This window comes from Punctularia strigosozonata (assembly GCF_000264995.1).
Source record: "Punctularia strigosozonata HHB-11173 SS5 unplaced genomic scaffold PUNSTscaffold_1, whole genome shotgun sequence".
NCBI lineage: Eukaryota > Fungi > Basidiomycota > Agaricomycetes > Corticiales > Punctulariaceae > Punctularia > Punctularia strigosozonata.
The window spans coordinates 2,387,676-2,407,564 of record NW_006767433.1 but is presented as its reverse complement, the minus strand read 5'-3'; the positions used below and the strand labels follow the sequence as shown (position 1 = coordinate 2,407,564).

The window sequence follows — 19,889 nt, the reverse complement described above, 5'->3', positions numbered from 1 at the left end:
GGTATCCGCGACGTTCGCATGAACAGAGCTGAATAACATTGCCATATGCTAGGATGAAGGTGTGAGCGTGTGATACGCGACAGGCCGCTACTACGCATATATGCTAGCACGAATGCTCGGCAAATAAAGGGCTGTGCAAAGGAAGCCTGAAAGCGGGTTCATGAAATCAGGTTCAGAAGCCGTAAAGGAACGATTCATGTCGCATGCACAAACGCCGTCATCAGTCAGATGATGGTGTCGGCTCCTTCACGAGTGAACCCATTCGCTTGGTTAAGCCATAAGAGCAATGTGCCTCAGCTCACTGCGCTCGTGAATGAGACGAAGGCCATCCTTGGTGAGTATTCATACGAGACCACGCACTTCTGCACCTGTTGGCCCACTTTCATCGGTTGGTATACGGCGTGATCCTCCTCCTCCTTGCCTATATTGATCGCATCCGCTTGCATAACTCGAGCTTTATCCACAAGTAGAGAAATAGGACTGAGATCCCAGTCAGACGAGAGATGCCAGAAAAACGTGGACGAGATGCGTATGAGTGGGCGGTCAGGAACCCTGAGCTTCCGATAATTTAAAGTCTGATTGTACATGTAAATGGCATGAGCTCAAGGCTTGAGTAACGTGTAGAAATGGCGTGAACCTCGATTGTGGACTCGTTGACAACGACCTCGTGATAACCGGCCTTGATCAATCCGCCACTGATGTGTTCTATTTGTTTGCCGGCTTGCACCAATAGATAGCGACCTGTTACAGGCTCAGGAAATCTGACCGCGATGCGTTTGCCGGTATTGCGGGCCCATATATGTAGTCCGGGATAGCGACTTCTGAGAGGTTAGTCCTTGAGCTATACTCCTTAGTGAGAGGAAACATGCCTGCGACCGTGAATAGTCAAGAAGTTCAAGTCGGTGTGGAATCCCGCGAGAATCGTATCTTTATGCCCGTATTTGACGAGATCGGATGCCGTTGGCGCGAGTAAATGGGGACCATACTTGCCGGCCTCTCGGAAAGTAGATCGCGGGAGACCGAGCCCGAGAGCAATCATTTCGGTGAGATCTTCTACGCTAAGATGCATGTGAATGTAATTTCTCGGACGCAGAGGGCAAAATTACGCTGTTTTCATTGATTTCCCCCACTTCTCCATGACTGGAGTCCACCGCTCTTTGAGGGCAGGAGCTTCAGGGACGATATTTGATGCGTTCAGGGAGGGAAATGCCGTTTCATACGGTGGAGTATCGCCCATTCTCCAGAAGAACCGGCACTTGGGGTCGGGTTGATGTCCTGAAACATCCAAGGGGCGTTCTGCTGGTTCCAGGCGCTCGATTACCCTCAAGCAAGGTTCGTCGACCGCGCACTTGGGTTTTTCTGTATTCTCCAGAGTGACACCGATCTGATACCCGAGTTCTGGCCGTTCATCCTGCTTGAGCAATGAAGTTGGTTGCGCAAAATAGTCCTCCATCAAATCCAGGAAGCTGGAATTGTCGGCCTCAGAAACGCGTGAATCGTGTAAAATGAGGGCGCCGTAGGCGATCAAGGCGTCAGCTGCTTTTGAGCATTCAGTTAGAACCCTGGGGTCGGACTGTGACTCGCCAAGATATATGTCGAGATCGATGATGGGCAGAGTTGAAGTGGACATAACGGCAGTGAACAAAGCTCGAGGATCTCACGTCCTACGGCAATGGCATACTTTGTGCGGTCACGTTCTTCATTGAATTCCTCAATCACGACGTTGCCACTGCCACACCCCTACCGCACACGACGACAACGACAGCCGGCCGGGTACCCTTACCGACATGATCAAGGTGGACATGTACATACATACGTATGTTGAACTGCTATCTTAAACATACGCGTCAGATATGGAGTATGAAGAAGGATGAAAATGCAGCGGCGAAGAAGAAGCCAAAGACGAGTGCTGCACAAATCCGAGTACAGAAGGGCACGTATTCATTGCTGTCTGATAGACGCGTTGCTGAGTACTAATTGTGAGGATCAGACTTGACGGAGCTTGATCTTCCTTCTACAATGAAGACCCACTTCCCTGATCCCGCCGATCTCTTGAACTTCGAGTTAACGATTACTCCTGATGAAGGTGCTTACTGCTGTTCATACCTCGAAAACTTGGTAGTCCACTGACCAGCTGCTCAAGGGATGTACAAGGGCGGTGCATTCAAGTTCTCCTTCAACATCAACACAAACTACCCACATGAGCCACCTAAAGTCAAGTGCACGCAAACTGTATGTCTCTAGATACGTGAATCGGAAATGTGACAAATACCCTGCAGATATACCACCCCAACGTGGACCTTGAGGGCAATGTCTGCCTGAACATCCTGCGAGAGGACTGGAAACCAGTTCTCAATCTCAATTCCGTCATGGTTGGATTGCAGTACCTCTTCCTTGAGCCGAATGCGGACGATCCGCTCAACAAAGGTCCGTTGTATATATCTATACTCTCAGTCGACTGTTCTGTCCATCCTGACTGCGGTTGTTCAATTGCGTGTCTATAGAAGCGGCTGAGGAGCTGCGCAAGCATCGCGAGCAGTTCGTCCAGAATGTCAAGTCGTCTATGTTGGGACGTGCCGTTAGGGGTGTCAAATACGACAACGTTGCCATATGAAGACAAACTCTCCATTTCATTGTTCAGGGCGCTCTCGCTACCTGCTTTCAGTTATACACCAGGAACGCTATCTAATCGCACACCGCTCTCACGGATCCCTCCCTGGAACGTAGGCAGAGCTTGCCCGATGCACTCATGAGGCTTTCGATGTCACCCTGTTTTCTTTGCATCACAGCATAATAGATGCCCCTAGCTAGAGATACTTGCTTTGTAGCCCAGTATGTATCCGATTGTTCGATCGAGTGTTGTCACGGCAAGCTAAAGGCGGCAACATCCACAACACCGTAACTAGTTTCGCTGCGACCGCTTTTCAGACCTGCGCAGAAGAAATGTAGAACCACTTGGAAACTGGCACGAATTACAATCAGTAACAGTCATGTATAACTATGGATGAATGGCACTTACTCGACGGGTCGATAGGGGCGGGAGGCTTGCGCGAATCAGGCGGGATACCAGTATACGCCGGGTCATTTTTGGAGACAAAGCCTGGCGAGTTCTGCACAGTGATGTTCTTGATAGAAAGATCGTAGGACGCCGTCTTTGCGGGGCTCTCGCCCATGATCAGGCGGCGCCACGCTTCGTGGCATTCGTGCACAATCTCGGTAGCATAGCGCTTGTTCTTCGCCTCACCGGAGAAAGCGAACGCATTTTCCGGCTTTCCATCGGGGATCTTGTAGATACTACACAACACGCATGAATCCTGGATTGCACGAAGAGTCGAAAGATGACCTCACCGGAACCATTCGTTTGTGGCGCGGATAAGGCCGGGAAGGTGACGCTCGACATCTTCGATGTCGTTGAGCTTCGAGGCGAGAGGATCATGGATATCCACAACGATAACTTTCCAGTCCGTCTCGCCCTCGTCTAGGAGCGCCATGATGCCCAGAACCTTGACTTGCTTGATTTGACCAGTGTAACCAACTTGTTCGCCGATTTCGCAGACATCGAGAGGATCGTTGTCGCCCTTGGCCTTCGTCTCAGCATGCATCTGCGAGGGGTCCTCCCATGTCTGCGTACATCATGAGTACAATAGGGCCGCAATGTAAGTTCTCAGTGAAGAGGGCTAGATACCTGAGGGAATGCGCCGTAGTTCCAGATGTATCCGTGATGAGGGAAGCAGTTGCGGACAAAACGCAGACGGCCTTTCTTGATATCCTGTTTGATGGGATTGAAAGGCTCCTCCTTGGACAGCTCCATCTTCGCATTCGTCCAACGAGGGACCTCGACGATCATGTTGAGGATGCCATTGCTCTGGTCGGCAAAGAGCGGAATATCATGGAACGGGGAGACGACGCTGCCGTTGTGCTCGATGTACACGCGATGATCTATCGATTTCGCGCATCAGAACGAGTGGCTTTTGTAGTAGTTGCCTTTATCCGCACCGAGAGTGTTCGGAGCACCAATGAGACGTGGCGTGTACGCTGGAGCATGCAACGTGAGCAACTCAAAGGCAAGCTTTGACGAAGGTAGGGGCACTGACCGGAAGACATGCTGGTCAACAGTCGAGTTTGTTGAGCTAGACGCGCGAGCGCGGATGTACGATGGATGCTCATCCGTTTTATAGTTGCCAAAGTTATCAGTTCCGCATCTGGTTCTGAGCGGAGCGCGTCACGATTATCGCCGCATCGGTGCGCGCCCTGCAACGCCGCCTATACATCGACATCATGCATCATTTTCTGATAGTACATACTACAGCGGCAAGTAGCTCTCGTCCAAAAACATGTTTGCCGTCGAAATCAGGGTCGTTCGCTTGCGGGGTGTAACTCCGTCTTAGAAAACCCCGAATTGAAATCCAGTCTCAGCAGCAGACTCTCAACATGTCTTCGTGATGCGCCATCTCCGTCTATACTTCGGACAAACGTCGTTCCAAATGATGTGGTGGCATCCGCCATGCTGACATTCGGGAGGACCGACCTCGAGACATCCGGTGCAGCGTTATTGAACTGTTTGCTTGTTGACAGCGAAAGTTGGTCGTAGAACGAAGTGAAAAGTGCCTGGAGGATCTGCAGGCTATGAGTATGCATGGGCCTCGTAAGACGTTCCGCTTACACTGTCCATCTGCAGTACAAGGTCGAATCGTTCTCTGACCATATCTCCCGTTTCACCGCTCCCGCGATCATTGAGACTCCCCTCGAACAGCAGCGCAGGGAGAACGTCACCACCCCAACGCTCGACCTGGGCAACAAAGCGTTCGCAGAGATCAAGGATTTGCCGGATGATGGAGGATAACGCTTGGTTCGTTAACAGGCATCCTTCGAGGAGATGCTTCAGATAAAAGCCATGCATTTCGCGCACGCTCGTGAAGTCCAATCTGGCAGTTGTCGAGTTGCCTGTTTGCTCCGAGTGCTCCAACAACGAGCTGGAAGGCCGTCGAGTTGTGCGATGTGTTGCCGCGGGCGGTGCCAAATTGATCGAGGATGGACTATTGTGAGGATTAAGCCGTGCCTTGAGCCTCCGATACTCGTCGTCGCAAACGTCTTGCATGACATGACCCAGAATCACATCCAGAAAAAAGCACATTTTACGCACGATGCCCCAGGAGCATCTCAGCAAGTTCCTACGAACATCGACGTCTTCAGGACTGCCGCCTTCGTTCAACCCGGTCCTTGTGAAGACAGAATCGTTTTGCTGTTCGACGCCATGAAGTAATAGACACTTACCATCGGCGGCGCGCTCGTTGAGCATTAGATAGCCAGGACCAACACAGATGGATGCGAGTATGGGTCCTACGCACGGCAGATATGTATGAAAATATGGAGGAATATACCTGAATATCGGCTGGCTGCAAAAACAGATCAAGCGGCCATGTAACGACATAAGACAAGATAACAGGTGTCCCGAGGAGTATGTCATTAAACGAGACCGCCTCCGTGGATATGATAGATGATGTCAGAGTGCGATCATAGGTCAAGGACGGTTGCGCGGGCCCGGAAGGCAAATGGAAGCGCAGGGATGCAACTGCTGAGTCCTGTTGAGCTGATGTGCCTAACGAAGCACGAAGCATAGCGAGATGGATATCTTGTTCGCGTATGATAGTGCTTGATCCAGCGCGCGAGGTCAAACGCGATAGCTTGAGTTGCTCGAGTTCGCGGATGAGCGATAAGGCGAACTCGCCATTCCGAAGGAGGAAGTAGTTGGCCCTGAGTAAGACCGTCAATGAAAGCGCCGACATGTTGGCTCGAAAAGCCTACATGGAATCGAGAGCATCATCTACGTCCTTTCTGGTGAGTACGTTGTCCCAAAGCCATTCGCTGATGCCGGTCCGTATTGTGCCAATAGCTCTTCCAAATGAATAACTATCCTCCGGTAGTGCCCCTTCGAGCACGCTAGTATACTCAAGCGCGAGCCTACGTGGCAATTGTTGATGCCATTTGGCAGCTTTCACGGTCCCTATTGCGCGGCCGATATAAGACATGGAATCGCGCGTCTGAGGCGAGACACAAGTTGGGGTGGATCCATCGAGAAGCTTGTAATCGGTTGTAAGCAAGCCTGAGAGCTCTATCTCGCCGTGAATCATGAAAGCGATAGCGTGTGTCCTCCAAACGCGCTGCACGTCTCGGGAGAGTTCCGAAAAAACGGAAGCTATGCGGTGCACACCGGTACGCGCTCTGCCTTGAAGCATGTCTATGAGAGGACCTGGGGGCCAGGATTCCCGAGAGTCTACTTCCTCCATGAGAGATTGGAAGGAAGCTAGAGGGGCTTCCCATTCTTCGAAGGTGGCTCGGATAGCCGAGAGGGGAACAAAGGATCCGCCAGCGACCAGCTTGGGGTCTCGATGTAGCACTCTGGCCTCGGTATCTATCACCAGTGATTCGTATCCATCGCGCAGGAACCTCTGCAGAGATGAGGACAGAGTGCAGATGTACTGCGAAGGCGATGTTGCGAGAGAAGCGCAGGACTGCTTGATTTTGCGGTATCGGAATGCAATCAATCCGAGGGATTCTAGACACTGCGCTTCGCCTGGATGCAGCAACGGTATGAAGACGGGGTTGAGGGTGTTATCCTTTTCCGAGAACAACGAGGAGGAATGACCCGCAAGCAACAGCAATACCTCTGCAATCATGCTCGGAGTAGTAAGTAGATGGCCGTATACACGAGTCCCGCCAGGAATCATGCCTACATTGAATGCCCGCGGAGGCAGTAAAAATCCAAGTGACAAGTGACAGCAAGTGACAATTCTATAATCATCTACTACTACTGTGCGCGTCGGTGTTCGTTATACATCTGGTAGCTCGCGCTGCAATAGTCGTTTCCACGTGCTATCCTTCCACCAGTCGTCCATGCTGTCAATCCTCTCCCACCTAGTACACAAGCTTCAGTCAAAAGAAAATCGGAGAACGAGGATAGCTTACAGAGTCTCCTCGTCGAGACCATAAATCTCGTACTTTCCTCCGTCCAAGGAGCGGCCCTCACGTTTGGCGACCTCGATTGCCGCCTTGTTCTCACCTCTGTATGTGATTAGCCACGACCCACTTCGCGAAATCGACAGAGTCTCCAAGGGCACGGACTCACTTCAAAAGCTCTAGCAGTTCCCTTCGATCCGGGAAAAATAGTCTCGGCTCCAACACGGCAAGAATCGCCAGTGATACACGAAATACAAAGGAATCGCCTTCTAAGACGAGCACGTCCCAGATCCGGGCACAAGCCTCGAAGGGGAGATGGTCTAGAAAGAGCGGCATTATCCAATCCGGGAGGTATGCGGCAGGAGATATTTGGTGTTGCTTAAAATTGAAATAAACTGAAGTCGCCTGTGAGTAAGGATACTCCGGCTCACCAGACAGGCAATTAGTACGCACTCTTAGGCATGCCATCGGCGAGAAGCGTGTCAAAAATTCTGGCAGACTAAGCAAGCGAGAACCACGATCGACGGTGAAGCCTTACCTATAGTAAGCCTCGACCTGACAGGGCATTAGGTGCGGATACGTTCACGAGAACGTGAGGACGTACATCGTCGTTGGCGCTCCTGCCACCATAGAAACTCCTCATGCAGTGTCGTTCAAGTAAATTTCGTAGCACGATGAAGGCTTGTTCTTTGCTGCTCATGGTGAGCAGCAACATACCCGCAATCCTTGCAACTCCCTTGCTATAATTTAACCCTTCGTCGAATCGAGAGACTACCCAAGCGGCGAGCATCTCATACAAGTCGTCATACAGTGGCCCCGTCCCTGGAAGGAAAATGTGGAGAGAGGGTAGCGTCGAGGAGATATCCGTCTCAATGAGCTTGAGCGTAGCCTCGGGGAATGTTCCTGTTGATCTTGCGCGTTTCGCACGGGCGACACATGTTCGATAATTGCCTACAGGCAGGTTCGGAAGGTCAACTCAACGGTGTTGGCTGTCATATGACAACTATGCATACCTTTATCAAGAGCGAGAGCGTTACCCACTGCTTTCTCCCACATGGTCGCTCTAAGGCTTGTCGGTATACCCTTCCACCAAAGTCTTTCGTTGGTCCGGTCAGACACCGCTTGCCCTCGTACGGTAAGCACTTACCTCTTTAACGCAGGGTTTTTATGGACAGCTCTCCAATCCTCCAACAAATGCTTCTGCCAAGCCTGTAGAGATTCTTCAATGCGCTGTTCTCGAGCGAGGCGCCGTGCTTGCAGCGCCTTTCTCCGTTTCTGCTCTGACCATGCCCGGTTCGTGTTAATTGATGTAACGGAGATACGTTGCGCAAAAACATAGGCGGTGCTGGCTGTCAGTTCGTCTTGCGTTCCCAAGAGCATATGTAGAGGAGCAGAAGCTCACCGGCCGCACGGCTTTGCTTCATCATCTCTTCCCAGTCGTGCAGATGTTTCAAATCTTCTGTCTTTGGCTTCGGGGGCAGGAATGTTGGCCGAGTCCTACTCACAACTTTCTCGAAGGCACTTGGACCCGAAACGGAGCGACTTGACCGGTGAATTGACGTTTCAGGAGTGGTAGATTGCGACGACGTAGAAGAGGCAACGACAATCTTCGGAATGGTCGGCGGGGGGAAAGATGGGGTAGTCGGCGGGGCGGAATGGGGTGTCTGATGGCTGTCAGAAACTTCGTTGACGAATAGCTTGTCCACGGCTCCGGAGGAGTCTTTCATCGCGTCAGGAACCGGCGCGTCCGTCGAAATTTCCTTGCTGTAATTGTCTATCTGCTTCACGTTTCCTGATGGAGGAGGCGGGGATGCAGGTATATATTCCGGACCAGGTGTTCCTATACGTGAACGGTCTGGCTCTTCGCCGCCATGCCCAGACGTATAGTTGGAGATGCTAGAGTCCTCGGAGAGTGAGATATGACCAAACTGGACTGCAAGCTCGGTTTGCGGTCGATGGGTTTCAGGGGGTGGGATAGGTGTAAGAATATGTGACTCCAAATCCTGGTCGGAACCCGCATGCGCGCTACTTGCATCAAGCTCGAATGTGGATACCGAGGTATCGGCCTCGATGTTGCTCTGGTGACACGAAAGGTTATTGGGGTCTTGTAACTGGTCCGGTGTCTCGTCCCGTTCCATATGTTGTGCATGTGCTTGAACTTTCACCATTTCTTCACGTAGCGCCGCGGACGTGAAGTCAAAGGAAGTCAACTTGTCTTCGCCGTCGGAGAATGCATCATCGAGGTCAATGCTCGGGTCGTAGGGTTGGATGATACCAATGTTATGGGCATGGTTGTTCTGAAGGTTGTCTTCCATGCTGCGAGAGTGCGGGTCCGTCGAGGCATGCAGTGTTAGGCAAGTAGTCGCAAATGCGGTCGTGGCTGGTAACAGCGACGGCTTTGCTGCGTGCGCTGTGTTGCGCCTTCCGTACACTGCGCACCGTGGGCCAAAGCCCTGTAAATGAGACTCGATGGAAGGTTCCGTGCGCGAAGTACGAGATACAGTACGAGGAATAGGTATTGAGCGAATGGTAATGTTCTCTATGATATGATACAGATGGTATGCACTTCCGGACTTGGGGACTCCAAATCAATTCTCGATAAACGCCTTCCCGGGCTATACGTTGCGTTTCGTACTATTGCGTGGAAAACAAGTAGGTCGATCCGCTTCTGTGCCACGAAGGGCGTAGGTGAAGATTGCGAGATGCCCGTTGAACCGGGATCGGGATAGGTGTGGGCGCAAGCCGTGTGACCTTGCTGGAAACGGACAGCATCAGACACATGGTATATTGTGCGCGTCGAGTGATGCTCAAAGGGGGGGGGGGGTAACATGCTCACCTGGATGCCCGGAAATACTGCATGTAGACGAAGGCACCAAACGTAGCCTCCAGTGCTCCAAAGAGCAACAACGACTGTGGCAGAGATACATGAACGCCCAAGGATGTATGACACATGTTGACTCACGTTGCGTCGAGCGAACAGGGCTGTGGGGATCATCTGGTCCGTGTTGCTTGACGACAAGCGAGTAAAGGTAAGGTTGAGAAGACGGCGCTGAGTGGTGCAGTTGGGTCAAGAGTGGACTGAGTGGGGAGGCCTTGCGTGGGGCTCCGCCTTGTTGACCGAGTCTTGTTAAATGGATGCCTTCGGTGCATGATTGCCTTGCTGGATGACGGTGGTCCGATTTCCGGACTACGGATATCGAGCCTTAGGTTACTTTCGGACGGGTGTGGTCGTTATTCGTTATCGTCTGCTACGAGACTCAGGGGAGAGAGAGCTGGCCGCAACTGGCCGGGTCGAACAAGACGTGCTGCGACGCCCAGGTAGAATCTAGAACCAAAATAGTCCGGGGGCCCACGGAAGCCCGGTGACTGTGGCTGTGCTGCCCGAGCTCCAGATTGCCTCGGACGAAGCCCATCGACCTTCTCGGCTAGATGAGCCTCATCCAGATTGACCCACGCCGCTCTCCTCCTCCATCCCACTCGACTGCTATCATCCCCTTGTCGCGGGTTGTCTCGGGAATCTGCGTGGAGCCTCCGAAACCTGCCAATTCACGGTGCGCACATGCTCAGCTGAAGGCCATGGCACTCGATTTGGCCCAACGGGCCCGGTGTGAGCTTCCGGTATAAAGCCAACTGCATTTCCGCGCTGTTGCACATCGCATCGCAAGTTCACATTCAGAACTCGACCTCAAACATACGAATCGTCACCCAACCCTTCCCAATCACGATGATCCCCACCTTACTCGCTGCTCGCGGACGGGTAAGTGTGGCATACCTCTGTGCATGTGACACGTTATAATTTATCTTCGACTATCCAGTCCCTGTTCCTCTTTGGTACATTAGAGGCTGCATTTGCAGGATTCGTCTATACGCAATACTTCAAGACTAGGGCAACGAGGTATGTGCGGTCCCTGATCAGTTCTCGTTGATATCTGACCGTACGCCTCGCCGTAGCATCCTTCCGAAGGGCTCGCTTCCATCGCATATTCCCTCCGGCAATTTAAACCTTTCGCTTCACTGAGGAGGAACTCAAGCACCGGTTTTGACGCTGCCAGCATGGGCACGTCGCTGGAACCTTCGCCTCCGGCTATTCCCGGACCTGCCTCAGTGTCACTGCAATACTATATCTCAGGGTGGTCAGGCATAGAGGACTGAACGTAATGGCCTTTCGAACACGACGTGGAAGAGGATGTATCATATGTACAACTGCTATTTATCCCGCAATATCAACATGGAATTGACTATCGCAATTGCTCGGGGATACGATTGGCCGTCAGTACTGGTTGTGTAGATTGGTACCGCCGAATGAAGCATCATTACTCGCCGCCTCCAGCATCTCGCCAAAACGCATATATACGTCTCCTATTTGCATCCCGTACCTCCGAAGCGCTCGCTTTGTCAAACAATAGCTGGAGCAACTGTTGCCGCACATGATCGGGCTGTCCTTGTGACAAAGATGTACAACGGGAGCTTGTCGTTGACGAAAGGCGAGGTCGCTTGCGAGTCCTTGTTTGTTCTTCGTCCTCGTCGTCCGAACCTGGCGGCAACGAAGGGAGGGAATCGAACAGAGGGTTCAACACGGCCTCCTGTACGCGTTGATAAAGGGCCTTGACCGGGGTCCGGGCAGCGAACTCGAAGAACGGCGAAAATAGTATCGCAAGAGGTACGGATCTTCCACCAGGGGTTGTGGTAGCCGCGTCTACCGATTCCAAGGCTTTGCCGAGCTCCTCGATGTATATGTCTGCGACGTGGTATGCGAGAGATTGCGGTATCCTTTGATTGGTCGGACTACATGTGGGTACAAAGCTTAGGCGCATACACAAGTTTGAAAGGTATACAAGACTATACCACAAAGGTCCCCTTTCTCCAAGCATAATCTGAGTGTACTCCGCGCAGGCTGGTTCGTTCCAATTATCCCGCATCAAAAGCCGGAATGACGCGTTCAGGAATCGCCGCACGAGCATATAATATTTGTCCATCCTACCGGCGAATGCAATTGACTGTCCCGATACACTAAGCCCATATAGGAACGAGGACTCACCTCAATCGGTCGATCCCACTCCATTCCCGGACGATAACATCCCAGAAACCGCGCAAGAAGTCGAGACTTGCACAGGTGCTCTTGATGGTCAAGAGCATTTCAGCTAGTTCAGCCGCCAAGGCCTGTTGCACGAGCGGTTTGTCGGACATCCAGAAACAGTAGAAGATGCCTTTCCATAGCTTAGCCATCTCTGCTTGCGGCAGCAGTGCCTTCGTCGTCGGTTCATCTACGTCATCCGCACTACTCTGCGACAGGAAAGCTGAGAGCTGTTTTATAGCCCTGTCCCTGGTTTTCTTGTCTTGCTTACGACTGTCATGATCAATAGGACTTCAACGCCGGTATTCCAAGCATACCTGTTGAGGCCAGGTACTTTGCTAACGGCGGGGTGGAAGTCAATCCAGCTGCCATTTGTGAGCTGCTTATCGAAAGCTGTCAGCAGCTGAAGTGAGCCAGGCCAATTTCTGGGCAGTTAAGAAAAGATCATCTGTTAACTTACTGCCACCGGCTGGGGTGACAGGCGCTTTGTCACTTGTGACAGGGCGCGCAACAACCAGTGACTGGTGAGACCAATGGCGCGTGTCACTGTCAAATGTATGTACAAGGCCAGCTTCCGTCCGTGAACTTACTCAGACTGCCGCCCTTCGCGGTGCTAACCGGTCTGTAGCGGCACTTTGTGCGCCAACTGTATCATCCATGAGCGCTGTGACCGGAGGAAACTCCAGCGTGTGCTTCCTTGCCGACACAAGCTTAGAAACACGGATCGGGCTCTCCCCAGCCCCGATGACTTCGCAACGCCGCGGTGGTACATAATCCACGGTTAGACGCGCCCTTCTTGCTGGACCATTGATTCCTCTCACTCGTTGCCATGTCTGCCATATCGCCGGATGAGCATACCCCGCTTCTCGACAATTCGCGTTCAGCCTACAGGGATGTGTTACTACCTGACAGCCCAGCACCATCCACAACGACTATCGTTGACGATGCGCCTGACACGAAGCCTTGTCCTCTTGGGCCTCATTCAAGGGGTACCGATGGACATTGGGAGCCCCCGACAAAGAACTGGATCTATGTGCTGCAGAAGCAGGATATGGCTCTGCGCAAGAATCGAACGCTAGTTGTCTGCTTTGACGGGACGGGAGATTCGTTTGACAACGATCATTCGAACGTGGTTCAATTTGTGTCGATGCTCAGAAAGGACGATCATGGAGTAAACACAAGTGGAAATGAAGATTCCGGCTCGCAGGACCACGGAGGAGTAAGAAGAGACGATCCGACATGTATAATTCACCACAAGCTGATGAAATGATTCGTAGCAAATGGTTTATTATCAGCCTGGCATAGGGACGTACATGAGCCCTTTGCTGGTGGCTCCGTTCGTGAGCACATTCGTGAAGACCTTGGACGAGATGGTCGCATGGAATCTAGGCCTCCATGTCATGGAGGCCGGTCAATTTTGCGAAATATGCGAAGATAGCGGACACATACAAAGCGAGGCTTTGGAGACATTGCACGACTCGCTTGCGCCTATTTACGATCAATTGGATCGCCAATGGTTTTGGAAAGGTGACGCCGTGTTCCAGAGTACTTCCATTTCTTCCTGGCGTGCTCATCGACTGTGCAGTCATGGAATATGTTCCCATGCAAACGAAACGGCAAACCGTCAAAGACGAGAGCAAATCACTTTACTGGACGTGAGTTGTATCATATCGCTGCTCATAACGGTGTGATGAGGGTGCATCGCTTGCAGCATCAACCGAGGACGAGGTCGCAAGATTTTCAAGCATATCATGCAGCGCAAATTACTTGTCCACCCCTCGGTTCGCTATCGTCTCGCGGCTGCGAACGAGGACGGTCAAAAGGGAACCTACGTGCCACGAGCGAGGCCCAACCTCGCCTACGATAAGGTGAGGGCAGTGGAACATGCTGTCCATCACAGTACATCGGGATGGTGGATCGCCAGGATGGTGAGGAGGATTCGGAAGCGATTCCGCCGCGATAAGGCCCAACCACTCACGAATCGGGAATGGGTGCACGGCTCTGAAGGCCCTCATCCGTGGTACTACTGGGAGACTCAGACCACCTTGTAGACAGTTCGCTTGCCATCTGCCAGATGTATGCTTGTGATATAGTACTATAGATACATCACTACTTGCGTCGGTGCTTATGACTAAAGGATTGTAAGTTAGTCATACCAAACGCGACGACGATCAACGCCCTCGGACCGGCATAGACCGGCATACTGGAATCGTCGTTAATTACGGTCCGATCGGCGGAGTATGCTTCCGCGCTTCCGGAACCCGGCATCAACGTTCGTCTGCAATTCATCTGCCATCGGGTCCTTCTCTGGCCGTAAGTAGGCTATGCCATGATCGGTCTGTGAGTTCACACTCATGGAAGCCCCATAATTGTCTCCGTTCTAGTCACAGTACCCTGTAGTGTGCTAGCTACACGCCTAGGTCATGTAGTCAGTACCAGTCGTTACGAACGACGAAACCCCCAAGTCAGCGTGCGACGGCCCCTGTGCGCTGTACGCCCTCTGACATCGGATATCATGTCACGGAAAGCCGCGATGCCTTTATTTGTCGTGACAGGTTGCCGGGCTTCCCATCACATTTGCACCATATATTGATCCCCGACTCCCAGAATTGCCCTGGGTAAATTCGGGGCGTGCATATCCCCGTCCAAATCCCGGTCCACGCCCTTGGTATAAACCGTCCGAGCGATGGCCGACCAGGGAGCGCGATTCCGAGAACGCCCTTCCCCATCCTCGTCATGGACCCTACCCGTGCGGCGAGCGTTCCCCCCCCTCTGGTAGAGAGCCCGACCGCCTTCGTGACCTCCGGCTCGGAAGGATCTAGCTTCTTCGGGAAACGACAGGGATCCCCCGTGCAACTGTTCGACGAGCGCCGGCCTCAACGCCAGGAATCCCATTGGGACACCCCGGACAGAGATTGGATTCCCGCTTTTCGTAGCCAACATCGAGAACACCGGAGGAGGCGGACTCTTATACTTTGTTTCGATGGCACGGGGGACTCTTTCGACGACGATAACTCTAACGTAGTCCAGTTGATATCGATGCTGAAAAAGGATGATGCGAACGAGGTGTGAATCATCTCATGCGAGGCATTCGTCGAACATTGACTGATGTCTTCGCAGCAAATGGTTTACTATCAGGTGTGATCCCTCGCCAGTACAATCGTACAAGTGTCTGAGCTGAGACGGAACATAGACGGGTATCGGAACTTACAGTGGCAATCCACTGTTGGCTTTGCCATTGGTTCAAGCTATCTCAAGAACATTAGACGAAATGGTCGCATGGAATCTCGGCCGTCATGTGAAAGGTTCGTTATGTTCGTCCGTATACAAATCCACACCCTCGCTTATTCGTCGCTGACAGATGGTTACGAGTTTCTCATGAACAATTGCGAGTGCTTTCCTGAATAGCAAGCTGACCTCTGGATCACTGAGATTTGCGACCTCTAGACAGCGCTGGCGACAAGATCTGCATATTTGGTTTCAGCAGAGGCGCGTATACCGCAAGGGCATTGGCAGGCATGCTGCAGAAAGTCGGACTGCTCTCGGCATTCAATCATCAGCAGCTTCCGTTTGCCTATGATATGTTCAAACGCGATGATGACTACGGTTACAAGATGAGCGTTTACTTCAAGAAAACGTTCTCAATCCCTGTCAAAATTGACTTCGTTGGCGTCTGGTGAGTCTGGTCCTTGTGGGTGGATATGACTGTGACGCGAGTATGCATATCAGGGATACTGTGGCATCTGTTGGGGTCATCCCTCGCTATTTGCCCTTTGCCAGGTAACCTATATGATACCAACAATCACATTTGAGTGCTGATGTATCTCTAGCACGAACACTGCGATACGGATCTTTCGTCACGCTATTGCATTAGACGAGCATCGCGTTAGATTTGTACCCAACTTCTATCACAGCGACAATGCGTCCGATCCGCACATAAAGCACGAACCCCGCCGCCAGAGTACCTCCGCTCATTTAGAAGCTGAAGAGATCAATCGTTCGACAGGTCAGGTCACTGACACCAAAGAAGGCACGTGTAGCCCATGTCATCGTCAACATCACCTTACGAAAGTAATGTAGTGTTCTTCGCCGGTGCACACAGCGATGTAGGTGGGGGGTCTGTCAAGAACTTCACCGTGAGAGACATTATTCAATGGTGCTTTTCTTCTGATTTGAACGCAGCCTCTAGCGTCATAGCCTGGCACGCATTTCACTGCGATGGATGATCCGGGAATGTTTCAGTACGTTTAGTACCTCTGATTCCCTCGTGTTATCCAGCCTGATCTAGTCTGTTCACAGGGACCGACACCGGCATCATATTCGACGCTGTGAGTAACGCCGCTATCATATGTCTACTTGATCTTGAACGGCATATCGAAGGAACTGTTGCGCGATGTGTTAGGCATGGACGTGGATCGTCTGAGAGACGGTGACATGTCCGAACCACAAAGGATCAGTCCCAATCCCAAGGACCCGCTACAAGTCATTATGGCCAGCGATGAATCCCCTGGATTCTGGTCTGCCCTCTGGGATTTATGCTTTGGCACGATAGCAGCACCGCTCTACATCATCTGGAACATCTTCTCGTGGTTAGCAGGTCGACCAACGATCGAGTCGGCAAACAGAGCCGCCGCCATGGTATCCCGCCGTGAACCGTGCGTTCGGAGCATGAAACAGAAGTCGTACGAAGGGGAAGCAATCGAGGAGTTGCATGATGCCCTTTCCCCCATGTACGACCAGATGGACAAGAAACTTTTCTGGCAAAGTGCGTTTCTACACGTCATCGTGACTACAGAGAATGACGATGCGTGTAGTGATGGAGTGGATCCCTCAGAAGGGCAAGCGCCAGAGAGATGTCGTCGAGGAGAATGACGTCTATGTATGGATGTACGATACAGTCATTCTATCCCAGATACAAGGCTGACACAACTGTATAGATTGAACAAGGGTCGCGGTCGCAAGATTTTTCGAGATATTATGAAACGTAAAATCCTTGTTCACCAGTCTGTCCTTACACGCTTGGAGGCCCTCGACGAGCAAGGCAAACCGGGGTCATACATCCCGCGCATCCGGCCCAACTTACATTACAAAGAAGCGCGAAAGGACGAGAACCGCCGTGGATGGACGTGGTGGCGGCATCTCCTCGAGCTATTCACTACAGACGTTGCCGAACAGCTTTCACATACCCAATGGATGACCGGAGCAGGCGATTGGTTCCATTGGGAGACATGGCATGCGCGCTCTGATGACAGGATCAACGACGACTAGCTGTACCGGTGGACTATGGGGAGTAAACATTTCGGTTTGTCTCTTGAATCCATACCACACATACAACAATTACTTCGTATACACACAATACATGAAACCTGCTCCGTAGTGATGATATGCGTCAGTGGCGGGCATGCAGGTTGGCTACAATTGCCGAACTGAGGTCGTGGCGTTTGCATAATCTCATTGGAGATTGTGAACAGAAATGCCAAACCCGGACGCAGGAGGGAATCATCATCAGATGGAGTTCGCGGGTGTCTCCCCGGTATCCTCGTGTCCAACAGTGGTATCTGGCCACGATCAGAAACGAGAGATTCTCGCGAGCTATCCGACGATAGTTTCCGTTCTTGCGATACCGCTTAACAAGGTGGCCTGGTTCGCAAACGCTGATGAAGGTTACGAAACATCTCCCCTGTGGAGGTGACTGGGCATACGCACATTCAGCTCCCTATTTTGAGGCAAGTTAACAAAATGCAGGAAACAGAATGTAAGAAAAGAGGGTGCTCACGTCCTGCCCACCCCATGGCATGGTAGGCTACTCGCGCAGCTTCTTCTTTAGCAAGCTGCTTGCTCGCACCAGTCCCCTGTCCCTTGAGTATGCCATTGACTACGACGATTCATGAGCGACAGTGCGCTATACTCATAAGTAGCGTGAAGTGTCATCGTACCTATGCACTTAGCCACCCATCGACCAGCGTGAGGCGGTCCTGTAAACTCCGCGGGATAATCGACTTGGAGACGTCGCTGAGACGCGGTCTGGTTGAAGAGTGGCAAGAACGGTGCGCTGGGCTGCGCAGGCGATAACGGATTAGGAAAAGGGGGTGGAGGAGGTGGCAAGTGAGGTGGGGGAGCTCGGGAGTCCTGCGTAGGTGTCCCGGCAAAGGCCATCGGTCGTCCGCCTATCGGTGGTGGCGCAGGCATGTTTCCATGCAACGAGGACAAGGGGCTGTATTCCATAGGTTCTTGTTTGATCGGAGGCGCTTGACCAAAAGAGAACTGAGGGGAAGCAGATGACGCCGACATCGACGACGGTGTTGACGACGCAGTCGTTTGCGGTGCATTACGTGGACCCCACCCCATGGCGTAAAACGCCTGTTGCGCCGCATCCTCCTTTGCTAGCTGCTTGCTAGGACCAGCACCGGATCCCCGTTCGATGCCGTTCACTGTCATATCCACATAGTGCATCAGTCATCGAATAAGGTTTTCTGCACAGCGTCGGCTCACCTAGACACTTGACGGACCATTTGCCGGCGTGCGATGGCCCGCTGAACGTGGCTGGCCACTCCACATTCACTCTACGCTGAGACGCAGTCTGATTGAACAGAGGCAGATAAGCCATCCCCACCTGCGCCTGCACCGGGGCAGGCAAAGGCGGAGGTGGAGGTGGCTGATAAGGCATCGAACTGTCACGCGGCGTCGGCGGTAGGGGCGCAGGCGGTTGTGGGGGCTCGGGGGGCGGCAGAAAACTAGCAAGCGGCTGAGGGGGCGGGGGTTGTGGAGGAGGTGAACTCATCATGGGATGCCCAGCAGGCGGAGGTGGTGGTGTGGTTTCTGAATAGTCCATTTTCATCCTCTTATTTTCAGCCGGACTATCAGTGAAGGAGATAGGAAATGTTGTGACATCCATGTCTGGATCAATCAGCCGGCCAATCCATTCATGGGTAATTCGAGGTCCTTTCTGAAACCAAACAGCACCAACGTAGGTGTTAAAGAGTATCTGAGATTCCTGGCATAGAGTTAGCTTGAAAGAATATGTAAAAGTGGTCATACATACCCTTGGGGTGTTAAGAGTGGACAAGGCATCTGGGGCACATCGTAGTTTCTCTCGAATTTTATATGCTGATAACCATGCATCCACATTGGCCTCAGATAGTATCTCATTTGTTTGAGCCTAGAGAGGTACAAAGAGGAATGAGATACCCTCCTCGCAATCATGATGCTGGTGACTGAGCTACCTCTATTTCGTCTGCCTTGAGCATTGGCTTCTTGCAGAACAGGCAGTTTGTAGTGATCATCTCCAGCACCTTTGCACCCAGCACAGCGAGCCGTTCGCTGTCTCCAAAATCATCATTCATGGGCGCACCGGGGAACCGCAGGGAACGATGTGTGAAGACTTCGAGGAAAATGTCGCCTGCAAGGTCCGGCAGCGGGGGTACTCCGTTGGTGTTCGCGGCCGAGCGCGACCGCTTGAGAGAGGCTGGGACAGGCGTCGCGGATGGTTTCTGGCTGAAGCGGGGAGGGAGTGCAGGCTCCTTGTACCCGATGTTCTCGGCGTAGACGTCTGGTCGGAGGACTGAGCGCTGAGCAACGGGCGAGTGTTGGGAAAGAGTGGACTGACCCATTTGCATTGTGGATCGACGTCTCGGACTTGGCGCTGGACCAGATCTACGGCTTGGGTGTCGTTGTCAGAGAGCAACCTGACTCGTAGATCGGGTCAAGCGCGAAGTCCGAGATGCGATACCGCAGAGTCAGCGACTGTCGCTCCTGAACAGCTCGAGGAGCCGTCGTCGGAAATTGCGATCACCTGACCACCGCGCGTCCCGTGCCTGTCGGCGTCTGCCCTCGTCCTTTCAGGTTCCTGCACGACCGC

General features: G+C 52.4%; 9 protein-coding genes across 9 annotated transcripts; 3 read left to right on the top strand and 6 right to left on the bottom strand.

Annotated features, from left to right (window-relative positions):
• Positions 1 to 28: 28 nt before the first annotated feature.
• Positions 29 to 1,630, bottom strand: PUNSTDRAFT_117571 (Clavaminate synthase-like protein; the record flags this gene model as incomplete). Its single annotated transcript, XM_007378794.1, has 5 exons — positions 29 to 301; positions 361 to 575; positions 638 to 818; positions 870 to 1,058; positions 1,107 to 1,630. 5 exons carry the CDS (start codon positions 1,628 to 1,630, stop codon positions 271 to 273), a joined length of 1,140 nt encoding a protein of 379 aa, XP_007378856.1. The 3' UTR covers positions 29 to 270.
• A 131-nt stretch (positions 1,631 to 1,761) lies between these two features.
• PUNSTDRAFT_48824 (inorganic diphosphatase) lies at positions 1,762 to 4,222 on the bottom strand. Its single transcript, XM_007378793.1, has 11 exons — positions 4,095 to 4,222; positions 3,997 to 4,035; positions 3,686 to 3,939; positions 3,349 to 3,623; positions 3,020 to 3,294; positions 2,505 to 2,962; positions 2,280 to 2,427; positions 2,143 to 2,232; positions 1,991 to 2,085; positions 1,852 to 1,933; positions 1,762 to 1,796 (listed from the first exon to the last, which is right to left on the bottom strand). The coding sequence occupies exons 1-6, from the start codon at positions 4,102 to 4,104 to the stop codon at positions 2,925 to 2,927; spliced, it is 891 nt and encodes a 296-aa protein (XP_007378855.1). The 5' UTR covers positions 4,105 to 4,222; the 3' UTR covers positions 1,762 to 1,796; positions 1,852 to 1,933; positions 1,991 to 2,085; positions 2,143 to 2,232; positions 2,280 to 2,427; positions 2,505 to 2,924.
• A 128-nt stretch (positions 4,223 to 4,350) lies between these two features.
• PUNSTDRAFT_58137 (uncharacterized protein) lies at positions 4,351 to 6,677 on the bottom strand (the record flags this gene model as incomplete). The annotated part of the gene is made up of 4 exons (XM_007378792.1): positions 4,351 to 4,617; positions 4,664 to 5,219; positions 5,275 to 5,754; positions 5,806 to 6,677. 4 exons carry the CDS (start codon positions 6,675 to 6,677, stop codon positions 4,351 to 4,353), a joined length of 2,175 nt encoding a protein of 724 aa, XP_007378854.1.
• A 153-nt stretch (positions 6,678 to 6,830) lies between these two features.
• PUNSTDRAFT_129601 (RabGAP/TBC) lies at positions 6,831 to 9,272 on the bottom strand (the record flags this gene model as incomplete). The annotated part of the gene is made up of 9 exons (XM_007378791.1): positions 6,831 to 6,915; positions 6,967 to 7,062; positions 7,127 to 7,352; positions 7,411 to 7,448; positions 7,496 to 7,512; positions 7,562 to 7,908; positions 7,971 to 8,053; positions 8,105 to 8,306; positions 8,360 to 9,272. The coding sequence occupies 9 exons, from the start codon at positions 9,270 to 9,272 to the stop codon at positions 6,831 to 6,833; spliced, it is 2,007 nt and encodes a 668-aa protein (XP_007378853.1).
• A 1,409-nt stretch (positions 9,273 to 10,681) lies between these two features.
• Positions 10,682 to 10,975, top strand: PUNSTDRAFT_129600 (uncharacterized protein; the record flags this gene model as incomplete). Its single annotated transcript, XM_007378790.1, has 3 exons — positions 10,682 to 10,714; positions 10,773 to 10,852; positions 10,909 to 10,975. The coding sequence occupies 3 exons, from the start codon at positions 10,682 to 10,684 to the stop codon at positions 10,973 to 10,975; spliced, it is 180 nt and encodes a 59-aa protein (XP_007378852.1).
• A 188-nt stretch (positions 10,976 to 11,163) lies between these two features.
• Positions 11,164 to 12,403, bottom strand: PUNSTDRAFT_95363 (ribosomal RNA processing protein; the record flags this gene model as incomplete). The annotated part of the gene is made up of 4 exons (XM_007378789.1): positions 11,164 to 11,742; positions 11,803 to 11,934; positions 11,996 to 12,293; positions 12,349 to 12,403. The coding sequence occupies 4 exons, from the start codon at positions 12,401 to 12,403 to the stop codon at positions 11,271 to 11,273; spliced, it is 957 nt and encodes a 318-aa protein (XP_007378851.1). The 3' UTR covers positions 11,164 to 11,270.
• A 694-nt stretch (positions 12,404 to 13,097) lies between these two features.
• PUNSTDRAFT_20921 (uncharacterized protein) lies at positions 13,098 to 13,353 on the top strand (the record flags this gene model as incomplete). Its single annotated transcript, XM_007378788.1, has 2 exons — positions 13,098 to 13,202; positions 13,309 to 13,353. Coding segments are annotated over 2 exons (150 nt in total), but the record flags the coding sequence as incomplete, so codon positions are not given.
• A 1,414-nt stretch (positions 13,354 to 14,767) lies between these two features.
• PUNSTDRAFT_110090 (uncharacterized protein) lies at positions 14,768 to 17,299 on the top strand (the record flags this gene model as incomplete). The annotated part of the gene is made up of 13 exons (XM_007378787.1): positions 14,768 to 15,097; positions 15,152 to 15,169; positions 15,225 to 15,336; positions 15,393 to 15,419; positions 15,479 to 15,707; positions 15,761 to 15,811; positions 15,862 to 16,061; positions 16,112 to 16,167; positions 16,221 to 16,272; positions 16,331 to 16,359; positions 16,412 to 16,796; positions 16,846 to 16,918; positions 16,969 to 17,299. The coding sequence occupies 13 exons, from the start codon at positions 14,768 to 14,770 to the stop codon at positions 17,297 to 17,299; spliced, it is 1,893 nt and encodes a 630-aa protein (XP_007378849.1).
• Positions 17,300 to 18,358: 1,059 nt separating this feature from the next.
• Positions 18,359 to 19,458, bottom strand: PUNSTDRAFT_29547 (uncharacterized protein; the record flags this gene model as incomplete). The annotated part of the gene is made up of 5 exons (XM_007378786.1): positions 18,359 to 18,462; positions 18,524 to 18,746; positions 18,921 to 19,025; positions 19,074 to 19,190; positions 19,255 to 19,458. Coding segments are annotated over 5 exons (753 nt in total), but the record flags the coding sequence as incomplete, so codon positions are not given.
• Between the last annotated feature and the right edge of the window lie 431 nt (positions 19,459 to 19,889).

Coding starts and splice junctions, on each gene's coding strand:
- PUNSTDRAFT_48824 (XM_007378793.1), bottom strand. Junction 3,940..3,996: donor TGGTGCTCCGAACACTCTCG/GTGCGGATAAAG, acceptor CGAAATCGATAG/ATCATCGCGTGTACATCGAG. Junction 2,963..3,019: donor CGCCCCTATCGACCCGTCGA/GTAAGTGCCATT, acceptor AATTCGTGCCAG/TTTCCAAGTGGTTCTACATT.